Source organism: Leptonychotes weddellii, chromosome 1, assembly GCF_054177405.1.
Source record: "Leptonychotes weddellii isolate Sample4059 chromosome 1, ASM5417740v2, whole genome shotgun sequence".
Classification (NCBI taxonomy): domain Eukaryota; kingdom Metazoa; phylum Chordata; class Mammalia; order Carnivora; family Phocidae; genus Leptonychotes; species Leptonychotes weddellii.
Window position 1 is genome coordinate 119767243 of NC_138369.1, and position 11749 is coordinate 119778991.

At 41.8% G+C, this 11749-nt stretch overlaps 1 protein-coding gene and 1 pseudogene across 1 annotated transcript in view; one reads left to right on the forward strand and one right to left on the reverse strand.

The window, feature by feature from the left end:
* Positions 1-1728, reverse strand: part of LIPH (lipase H) — a 32845-nt gene extending 31117 nt beyond the window's left edge. Inside the window, exon 1 of the mRNA XM_031028236.2 lies at positions 1563-1728. Coding sequence (XP_030884096.1) covers positions 1563-1611 — 49 coding nt within the window. The 5' untranslated portion in view covers positions 1612-1728. The remainder of the gene's footprint in view (positions 1-1562) is intronic.
* A 7831-nt stretch (positions 1729-9559) lies between these two features.
* On the forward strand, positions 9560-11167 carry LOC102729031 (small ribosomal subunit protein uS2-like; annotated as a pseudogene).
* The last annotated feature ends 582 nt before the right edge of the window (positions 11168-11749 follow it).

An 11749-nucleotide genomic window follows, 5' to 3' on the forward strand; every position in this document is an offset into this window, starting at 1 on the left:
GGGCGCCTGGGTGGCTCAGTCGTTAAGCGTCTGCCTTCGGCTCAGGTCATGATCCCAGGGTCCTGGGATCGAGTCCCACATCGGGCTCCCTGCTCGGCAGGAAGCCTGCTTCTCGCTCTCCCACTCCCCCTGCTTGTGTTCCTGCTCTCGCTATCTCTCTGTCAAATAAATAAATAAAATCTTTAAAAAAAAAAAAAATTTTTAATTAACACACACTTTAAAATGTTGACTTCTCAGTGAAAAATACTATCATTAGTATAATTGTAACTTACTGTTAAATCAACTTCAAAAGCACAAATTAAGAAAAATTTATTTATATAAGCCTGAAATCCTAGTACAACTATTTTAACTTTTCCATTTCCTTTCTAAACCTTATTTATAGGCATGGACACATGATTTTAACACAGTTGTAATCTTAGTTTATCTACAAATTTGAATTCTGTTTTGTCTACTTGACATTTTATAAACATGTTTGCACAATTCTACGTAGCTTCAGAATTATTCTAAAGACTGCATTTTTCAAAAAGTTTGTTATGTTGGACTTTATCCATTCCTGTACGTAGAAACATTTCTGCTGAATCTAGTTTCAAGTTATTGTAAATAACATAGTTAGAATCATCTTCTTATGAGTTTTTTCCCCTTTTAAAAGTTATTTCCTTAGAATAAATTCTCAGCAGTGGTTTTACTAGTTCAAAGGGCATGAACATTTTTATGGATACTATACGTAACATATTTCCCTTAAGAAAATTGTACCAATTTTTATTACCATAAACTATGGTAAAATTTCACAAGACTAAACTATCATTAAAAAAAAGAACTGGATTCCTAAGAAGGCTGAGTTTCTTTTAAAAAAAAGCATTTCATTTTATTTTTGTTACCCTGCTATGTACATTACTGATTTATTTATTTTTATTTATTTATTTATTCATTCATTCATTCACTCACTTAGTAATCTCTACACTCAATGTGGGGCTCAAGCTCATGACCCTGAGATCAAGAGTTGAATGCTCTTCTGACTGAGCCAGCCAGGTGACCCTGTACCTTACTGTTTTAATTTATATTCATTATGATTAATAATTTTTAAGTTATCAATATGCCAACCACCATTCCAAGAGGTTTACATAAAGTCATGTTTTCCTAAAAGATAACTGAAATAAACTGTCAATGTATGAAAGCTTATAAAAACCTATCCTCTATATATTAGATATTATAATAAAATAAAACTTAAAATCTCCAGAAAATAAATGATCTTATTTCATAGAGGTGGAAAGGCACAGAAAACTTAACTATGAAAGAAAATAACTTTTAGATTTCTCAGCACATTTATTTTTTGTACATCAGAAGAACAAGTTAATTGCAAGGAACAATAATCTCTTTTATTACTGAGAAAAATTTTTTTCAGGATTAGAAAGTTCATTTAACACATATCTTATTTCCTTAAAAATGATAAAATAAAACTTAAAAAAGTCCATTGAAGGAACTGGGCTAATGAAATGCAAAGTGACAATACTACTAATAATGTTTTTTAAATAATTAAGAAAACCATTCAATAAATGACTTACCTGATTTGACCAAGCACATCAAACTGATGAAGAAGTATAATCTCAGCATATGGAAACTGGAGAGTGTATCACATTCACAACAAGACTGGTTTCCTGGGCAGAGCCTTAGAGTTTCACTGAGGGCTTTGCTCAGAGAGCGCTCAGATAACTAATTCAGAGGTGTGGTGACAACAGGAAGTTCCCGAGGGACTGCAGGCAGGTCCCAACCCTTTCAGGATATTTGACTCCTCCTCTTTTCAACGGAAGGTTGGGACATTTCTGCCTGACACAATTTTATGCATATCTTTTTAAAATTTTTATGCATATCTTAATATCATAATGTGTATTTGCAGAATGACGAGTTCAAAATAGTTTCATTCTTTGTGGGTGGTTTATTAGTCGTTTGGCGTGGTATGTTGAAATCGAGTGTGATTTGAGATATTTGCCTCCTTGTTCTTGTGAATGAAACAAATGCAATGAGTATTCTGTTGGCCTGTGAACACAAAACTACTTTTTATGTTAATTCACACACTCATGCCTCATACGGCAGTCTTTAGACTTTGCTAAGAACATTTCATTAAGCCTAATCATATACCTGTATTTGTCCAAATATACTTCAGATTAAAGGAAATTTTTATGGCATTATACATATTTTTATTTCTTCCTATCCAGAGTACTTATCTCTCCCTCTCCCTCTCCTCCTCCTTTTTAAAAGAAAAGTAAATGCAAAAGCTTTAAAAAGAGAGCTATGTCAGAATCCATCCACCTCAGTATTGTAAGTAACTTAACTTGTGCTTCCACAGCTACAAGATACTTAATTCCCTCTGGTGGAAAGTGCTAATAGTATTTACTCAGGCTGGTGAGAGTTTGATGAGCTGAAACATAAATTTATAAATAAAGACACGAACAACTTAAGACAGAGCATCAGGGCAAAAGTCACTAGTCGTTCAGCATTGTCTACCTGAAATAGGCATTTATGAAGCAACAGCATCTTTCATGTAAATTTATCAATTCTCTGGGTCTGTACTCCATTCGAATAGCAAGGCATTCCTTGCAGGAAGTAGATTCCAGCAACTCTTCCCAAAGAGTCAGTACATCAGATTTACCCTGGGGGGCTTTTCAAAGTGTTGTGTGTAGATTCTGTGTCATCCCTCAGACCTGATGAATGCCAGGACTCCCTAGCAGCAGTTCACATCCCACGTCTTCCTCACTAGTTGTGTGGCTTTAAGCAAAACATTTCCGTGGGGCGCCTGGGTGGCTCAGTCGGTTAAGTGTCTGCCTTCGGCTAGGTCATGATCCCAGGGTCCTGGGATGGAGTCCTGGGGCAGGCTCCCTGCTCGGCGAGGAACCTGCTTCTCCCCTGCCTGCCATTCCCCCTGCTTGTGCTTGCTCCCTCTCTCTTTCTCTCTGTCAAATAAATAAGTAAAATCTTTAAAAAAAAAAATTTCTATTCTTGAACTCTTACTTGTCTCAACTGTAAAATGAAGAAAACAAAACCACCTATCTCACAGGGTTGTTTTCTGGATTAAATGAACTATTATAAGTAAAGTTCTTAGCACTGTGCCTGCTATCAAGGTAAGCTCACTGACCACTTGGTAACTATATTACCTACGTGGCTACACAGTCCACACCTTTCCCTCCTGTCAGAAGGCAGGCTGAACCAGGCTGAGAAGAGGGATCAGGTGGATTTTAGGAATGGAGAGCATCTGACAGCAGTGATGTTTCAGGTGAACGATTTCAGTCAGTTCTATAGTCTATTTTTGTCTTTTGTCTCCTGCTAGAGAAATAAATTAAGGATACATAAACAGGGAAAAACAAATAGGTGACCTGCTAGCTTTTTTATTTTTCCATTTGCTGTAAGCTTTGCTGATTTGAAGCAACTACCCTCTGGAACAAATGGAGAATTGTTCTACATTCTCTTAGGAACTGGTTATGGAATGCATTGCTCACTGTTGGATCACTGTGCTTGTCTGTTAAATATTTGTTGAGCTCCTATCAGTTTTTGTACCATGCCAAGCCTTTATCTAGACAGAGCCAATGTACATTTTCCTGGAAACGAGCCAATTATAGGAATAAGAATCATTTCCCTTGGGAGGTCTCTTTGTGTTCATGTTAATGATTTTCCTGCTGGTAGGCAGAGAAGGTCCCCTATAACTTCCTAGCTGTGTGCTTTTTTCTACTTCCAGCATTGGAAACAGCACAAGAATCAATGGGAGAACCCATCCTCTCAAAGAAAGAGAATTAGTAAGAAATATCAAATTTGAAAAAAGAGAAATATCAAATATGAAAAAACATAAAGCACTCCAAAGAATGGGGGAGAGGAAAGGAGGGGAGAACTGCAGAACAGGTGCACAGGGAATCTTTGAGAGATGAATTAGTTCTGTCTCTCGCTTGTGGGCTGGTCGTGGCAATCTACACAGCTGATAAGACTGCACAGGACTACACGCACACACAAATAAGTGCATATGAAACTGGTAAAATCTAAATTTGACCTGTAGATTGTACCAATGTCAATTTTCTGCATTCTAGTTATGTAAGATGTTACAACTGGGGAAACTGGGTGAGGATACATGACACATCCCTGTACTATTTTTGCAGCTTCCTGTGAACCTATAATTATTTCAAAATAAAAGTTTTTAAAAATTCCAAAAGATGGGCCAACTCATAACTATTTGAGTGTTAACATTTAGTCCAAGGTATTCTGAGGAAAACCATTTCTTCATTTCTCATCAGCTGGTCAAGAGTGAATAATGGTCAATTTTCTCAATACAATGACCCTGATAAATAATCACAATTCAAGAATAACACAATTTGGGGCGCCTGGGTGGCTCAGTCGTTAAGCGTCTGCCTTCGGCTTAGGTCATGATCCCAGGGTCCTGGGATCGAGCCCCGCATCGGGCTCCCTGCTCAGCGGGAAGCCTGCTTCTCCCTCTCCCACTCCCCCTGCTTGTGTTCCCTCTCTCGCTGTGTCTCTCTCTGTCAAATAAATAAATAAAATCTTAAAAAAAAAAAAAAAAGAATAACACAATTTGCCCCATTTCCAACTTAGTATTATGCACTGGCTTTTTTTTTTTTTTTTTTTAACCTAGAAATCACTTGCTACAGAGAGCAGAATAGAAAGGGGCAGGCAAGCTTCCAAATGTGTGGACAGGAAAAACAGGTATAGAAGTGTACTGGAACTGAGGGGAGGTGGTTTTATAGCTCTCATTGGCCTCAACAGTCAGGAAAGGTGACCTATGTCCTCTCTCACCCTGGTCTAGGGCTCTGAGCTGCTATATGACTCACTGTAATGCCTTCTCATCTGCATCAGTGACCCCACATTCTCTCACTAGCTGTATACGTTTGGAAAAATAAGTCTGTTTCCTTGATTCATTTTCTACAAGGAGATCAGGGCAACTTTCCCCTCATCTGTATATTTGTTTAATTTCTTCATTCGTTTATTGAACATTTCTCAAGCTTCCGTTTAAAAAAATAATAAAGAAAAATGGGGCATGGCTCCTTCTCTCAAGAAGACAGGCATATTAATAATAACAATATTAATATAGAGCTATGGATACATACTCCATACAACTGAGGAGGAAACAGTAAGATGCTAGAATTGCACAGGGAGGAGCCAAGGGAAAAGGCTCACACAGGAGGTCCTTTCTGAGATGGGTTCTAAAGACTAGGTAGGAGTTCATGAGATGAAGAAGGTGGAGGAAAGGCAGTCCAGGCAGAGGCAATAAAATGGAGTCCTAAAAGAAGTATGGATTGCCAATTTGGATGTATGCATAGGGAAATGATAAAGTAACTTGAAGACAGGCTATGAAGAACTTTGTATGCCATGCTTAGGACATTGGGTTTTATCTTCAAGGCAGTGAGAACCTAAGTTTTCTTCTTGTTCACTTGTTTATATGTTAATATATTACTATTATGTCATAATACAAATAAATATAAGAAATAATATATGCCATAACAATATATAACAAATGTAAGAAATAATATAAATATATAGAGAATAATACATTTAGGTTAGCTTATTAACATTATTTATTTATTTATTTTTATTTATTTATTTGAGAGAGAGAGAATGAAAGACAGAGAGCACGAGAGGGAAGAGGGTCAGAGGGAGAAGCAGATCCCCGCCGAGCAGGGAGCCCGATGTGGGACTCGATCCCGGGACTCCAGGATCATGACCTGAGCCGAAGGCAGTCGCTTAACCAACTGAGCCACCCAGGCGCCCAGCTTATTAACATTATTATGTGAATAATTTTTTGGTAGTCTATTACAAAACAAGAAGGAAAACACCTGCGTACTACTTTTCTTTTCTGGCCTAAGAAGTATTTTTCATGGACTAGAGCTACTTTGCTTTAGAAACCATGACTTCCTTACAAACAATGTATCAAACAAAATAAATGCAAGTCCAGTGCTTTCAAGTAACTGCTTCTTTGCAAAGTGCTGCTCAGAGCCTTTCAAGGATAAAGGGCTCTAGCAAGGCCTGTATGCACATTGGCAAGACAGAGGCAAAATGCTTTTATTAATTAAAAATTCATTAAAGGGGCGCCTGGGTGACTCAGTCAGTTAAGTGTCTGCCTTGGGCTCAGGTCATGATCCCAGGGTCCTGGGATGGAGCCACGCGTTGGGCTCCCTGCTCAGCAGGGAGTCTGCTTCTCCCTCTCCCTGCTGCTCCCCCTGCTTGAGTTTTCTCTCTCTCCCTCTGTCTCTCTTTCTCAAATAAATAAATAAAATCTTTTAAAAAAAATTAAAGTTCATTTAAAAAATTTTAAAAATTAGGGGTAATGTCCAGTATTTAATGTCCATTGGTACCATGTAGTTTAGATTTATTTGGATTTTAAACTGCTGTTTTAAAATATTATTATTAGGGGCACCTGAGTGGCTCAGTCGTTAAGCGTCTGCCTTCGGCTCAGGTCATGATCCCAGGGTCCTGGGATCAAGCCCCACATCGGGCTCCCTGTTCCATGGGAAGCGTGCTTCTCCCTCTCCCACTCCCCCTGCTTGTGTTTCCTCTCTCACTGTGTCTCTCTCTGTCAAATAAATAAATAAAATCTTTTAAAAAATTAAATAAAATATTATTATTAGAACCAGATTTCAGTTTTTATTTTTAACTGGCTTTCCAAGGATTGATCACAAGAATCTTGCACCTTCATTAGACAGTTATACACACAGAGCAGGCCCACAGGGTTGTCTGGGTGAGAAGCAACTCTGGAAAAATCCACCCCTGTAATTTGGAAGGTATACCCTTGTGACATCTGCCTTGGGTCCTCATTTGGAACCATCATGAACCATTTGAGGGATTCATGCTAACTCAGCAGGGTCTTTCTTGCCTAGAGTCATCCTCCCCTTCTGGCTGGGAAACTGGGAGCAGTTTCAGGTCCTCCCAGAGATTCCTTTCTTTTTGAGGTTCTCCTTAGGGCCCTCCAAACTAAGTATCAGGGTTGCTCCATAGTTGAAGTCAGATTACTCCAAACAAACATCTGGAATTTGATGAAAATCAACCCAACCACTTTTAGTGATTTAGTAACAGAAAACCGCAAATTTAATTTATAAATTTATTTTCCTTGATAAATAGGAACAACAATATAAATTTGCCTTCCTTAACAACAACCACAAAAGACAACAAAATAACAACAACAAAAGACAACAAAAGAGAGATCACCCTGCAAATAGATACAAGAGGGACAGAGCACAAGAAGAGGTGGCTTTGCAAAGGCCTGAGAAATGATCAGGGTCTGAATGACAGTAGTTCTGATGGGTTTGGAGAGGGGAAAGAGCAGATCTGTGGAAAATGTAGGAAAATGCAGGATGCAGAAGTGACAAGTAAATTGGCTTATTAGATAACTAAAGAAAAGGGAAGAGAAACATTAGGCACTCGGCCATGCTGGGCACTGAAGTCGGTCCATCACATACATAAGCACATTTAATTGGTCCACAGATCTGAGAAGCCGGTTTGATTACCTCTATTTTACAGATTAGGAAAGAGGCTCAGGTAGGGGCAGGTGCTACTTCTCCATGAAGCAGGCCAAGCCTGTGAGCAACTTTTGTAATAAAATCTAGGACAAGGAACTCTACTTGCTTTTGGATAATAAGGCCAGATTAGATTGAATAAGATCAAAGTCACATTATTAGGAGGATATGTTTTTCTTGATACCAGAGTTGGTCCCCGTCAGGAAATTAATCTTCAGGGTGGTGAACTATGTTGGGTATTAGGCACATTAGGCCCAAACCAACAATATCTCACGTTTGGGCTCCTACTCACTTCCATCAAACGGCCCAGAACTCTGGCAGGGGTCAGCAAAACCAAAACTAACAAGAAATCTTTTAACACTCTGAGTGCTGGTAAAGGGAAAATGTGCAAGACTGAACAATGAATTGGAGGGCTGGCTGGGTCTTCATTGTTCTGTGGACCCGAGGTAGGTTTTGAGGAAAATTAGGGATGGGCCTTGGAAAGGCTTGGAGAGGATCTCAGCAGGAAGAAAAGGAGGAAGAGGAAGAGGATCTTTTCAGAAAACTGGGCAACCGTTGAGGATACCCTAATGAAAACTTATACAATGAGGAGGTGCCCCTCCAGCAGTACGAGGGTGCAAGTTACCCAAACCAAGGAAGAAACCTCAATGTCTTTGTTCCTCCATATGGCTTTGGGTTTTTTTGTTTGTTTGTTTGTTTTAAAGATTTTATTTATTTGACAGAGAGAGAGAGAGATAGCGAGAGCAGGAACACAAGCAGGGGGAGCGGGAGAGGGAGAAGCAGGCCTCCCGCTGAGCGGGGAACCCTACGTGGGGCTCGATCCCAGGACCCTGGGATCATGACCTGAGCTGAAGGCAGACGCTTAACCGACTGAGCCACCCAGGCGCCCCTGTTTTGTTTTGTTTTTGTTTTTCTCTAGCCCTCTGGTGACGAGCTCCCAGGTCCAGGAATGGCTGCCGCAGTGGTGGGGATAATCCCACTCCTTGACCAGTGGACAGGCATTGGCCTATGTCTCTACGGTGGACGACAGGGCAGCGGGGGCACCAACTGGCAAAACCCCAGGCAGGAGAAACTTGTAAGGCTGAGTCTCCTTCCTTTCTTCCTTTCAGAGGGCAACCAGAAACATTAGAGGACAAAAAGGGGATGTATGTGTGTGGAGGTGGGGGGTGGGGCGGTGGGTGCGGGTGGTGGCTAGCAATCGCTTGACTCGGGAGTTACTGTTTGCTGTTGAGGCCCAGGGATTTGGACTGAGGCAATTCCAAAGCCCTCCACTTTTCATGGAGGGTGACTAACATTTCATTTTGTGTATGTGCAGGTGCTACTGATGAGGCAGGAAAAAAAAATGTGGTGTTGTACTAGAGTGGCCTGAGACTTGTTGCCAATATTTCTTAAATCTTGGTGGCCAAAACCTGGGATAAGTTGCTATTCTAAAGCAGCTTGCAGTTTTCTCATTTAATGTTTTGAACAAAGACTGCTGTCTTGGTTTGGAAAATCCCTTCCCAATCAATACTTGAGGGTTCTTCTTGGTTTGGTGAAGGCAATGACCAATTCTTATAGTGGAATGGACAGTTGGGACACAGCCAAAGTGCTCTGCATAATAATGCCAGTGGTAGACTTTTTTAAAGTTAATTGAGGGGGTGCTCGCTTCGGCAGCACATATACTAAAGTTAATTGAGGGGGGAGGTGCCTGGGTGGCTTAAGCAGTTAAACGTCTGCTTCAGGCTCAGGTCATGATCCTAGGTCCTGGGATCAAGCCTCACATCAGGGCTCCCTGCTCAGTGGGGAGCCTACTTCTCCCTCTCCCTCTGCCTGCCACTCCCCCTGCTTGTACTCTCTCTCTCTCTGTCAAATAAACAAATAAAGTCTTAAAAAAAATAATAAAGTTAATTGGAAGTCTAGCCTCAAACAGGTTGGGGTAGAGGTGGAAGAGAAATTCTCTGCTATTGGTGCCTTGTCAAAGATGTTGAGAACAGTGGAGAGATGACTTTGCAGGAAGGAAAGTCCTTCTGGGAGGCAATGAGCAATAGACTACGGATGCAGTCCTTTTTTTTTTTTTTTTTAAGATTTTATTTATTTATTTGACAGAGAGAGACACAGCGAGAGAGGGAACGCAAGCAGGGGGAGTGGGAGAGGGAGAAGCAGGCTTCCCGCCGAACAGGGAGCCCAACGCCCTGCTGAGCCACCCAGGTGCCCCAGATGCAGTCCTTTTAATAGCCACTTCTAAAGCAACTGCTCTTTGCTTTCCGCACTACTAGGGGAGGGGTTCACACAGCGGCATTGTTCTACATTCCCACCATAACTTAAAGGGAAACTTTTACAATGTCTGGAGCTCTTGATGTCTTGCAAATGAAGGAGGAAGGTGTCTTCAAATTCCTTGCAGCAGGAATCCATTTAGGTGGCACCAACCTTGACTTCCAAATGGAACAGTCCATCTACAAAAGAAAAAGTAATGGCATCTACATCATAAATCTGAAGAGAACCTGGGAGAAGCTTCTGTGGGCAGCTTCTGCCATTGTTGCCATGGAAAACCCCCACTTAAAAAAAAAAGTCCTATCATCCAGGAATACTGGCCAGCGAGCTGTGCTGAAGTTTGCTGGGGCTACTGGAGCCACTCCTATGGCTGGCTGTTTCACTCCCAGAACCTTCAAGAACCAGATCCAGGCAGCCTTCTGGGAGCCAAGACTTTTGGTGGTTCCTGATCCCAGGGCTGATCACCAGCCTCTCACAGAGGTGTCTTACGTTAACCTGCCTACCATTGCTCGTGTAGCATAGACTCTCCTCTGCACTATGTGGACATCACCATCCCTTGCAACAAGGGAGCTCACTCAGCGGGTCTGATGCGGTGGATGCTAGCCCGGGAAGTTCTGTGCATCTGCGGCACCAATTCCCATGAACACCCATGGGAGGTTACGCTGATCTTTACAGAGATCCTGAAGAGTTTGCAAGGGAAGAGCAGGCTGCTGCTGAAAAGGCTGTGACCTGGGAGGAATGTCAGGGTGAATGCGATGTGGTTTTGGAATATAGGTGAGGTGAGGTGGGGTCCGGAGCCGATGACCAAGAAAGAATTCTTGAGATGTCTTTGGTGCAAAACGGTGGTTTTATTAAAGAACGGGGTCTGAACCTGTGGGCAGAAAGAGCTGCTGCCCTGGAGGTTTGAGGAGTGGTGATTATATACTTGGGAGTTGGGGACGTCAGGTAAAGGGAGGTTTCAAAAGAACTTTCATATGCTAAAGAGGACTGACCTACAAGATACTGGAGGCCTTGCCATTGTCTAATTAAGGTTGTTTTCCCCTCTAGCAAAGTATTAACATTAAGATAGTTGGGAGATTCCTGGAAGAATGTCACTCATGTCCCACCCAGGAGTGGGGGTGGGGGAGGGAGGTTGCAGATCTTTATGCTTTGTCTTCAGCTTGCCTTCTGCTCCCTTATCAAATGGACTGCTCCAGCTCCTGAGTTCAGTGCTACTCAATCTGAAGTCAAAGACTGGTCTGAAGGCATGCAGGTGCCCTTGGTGCCTATTCAGCAGTTTCCTACTGAAGACTGGAGCGCTCAGCCTGCCACTGAACGCTGGTCTGCAGGTCCTACTGCTCAGGCCACTGAATGGGTAGGAACAACCACTGAGTGGTCTTAAGCTGCTCTTCCACAAAGGCAAACAAAGTGGAATAAGATTGATGGAAATTAAACAGTTTCTCAAGAAAAAAAATCTTTTGGTCTTTGTAATTCTATTCTCAAACTTTGAATAATAGTCTGGTGTTAGCTGTATTTGGAGAATGAAGGGAGGGGCCCACATCCAACTTCGGATTTGCTTCCAGAGTGGTGATAGGCACAGGTGGGTAGCTGGTGGTTCTGGAGCTCTAGGTGGTGACTTGCACCAGAATTCCAGAACACTTTATTGAGCAAAGGACGAGGCTGTCATGGGGAGTGCCTGTGTTAAAGTTCAAGCAAGCCTGGAAGTCTGGCATTAACTGAATTATAAAAAGGGTCAAGTGGCAGTCAGGGATGGATTTGTGGGGCATGAAAGGAAGGATTCTAGGACTGTTTGGAGGAGGGGCTGGATATTCTGTCACTAAAGAGGGTGGGACTTTTTCCTCTTACTGATAATTAACCAGAAGTGTGACGTCTAGATAACAGAGGGAGAGTTAATCAGCACTCCTTGCCAGCCGGGGGAGGTGGGGGGGAAGACCAGTAGGTACTAGTAGGACTCAGGTACCACTCTCCCTTAAGTAAAGCCCTCTTTGAGTTCT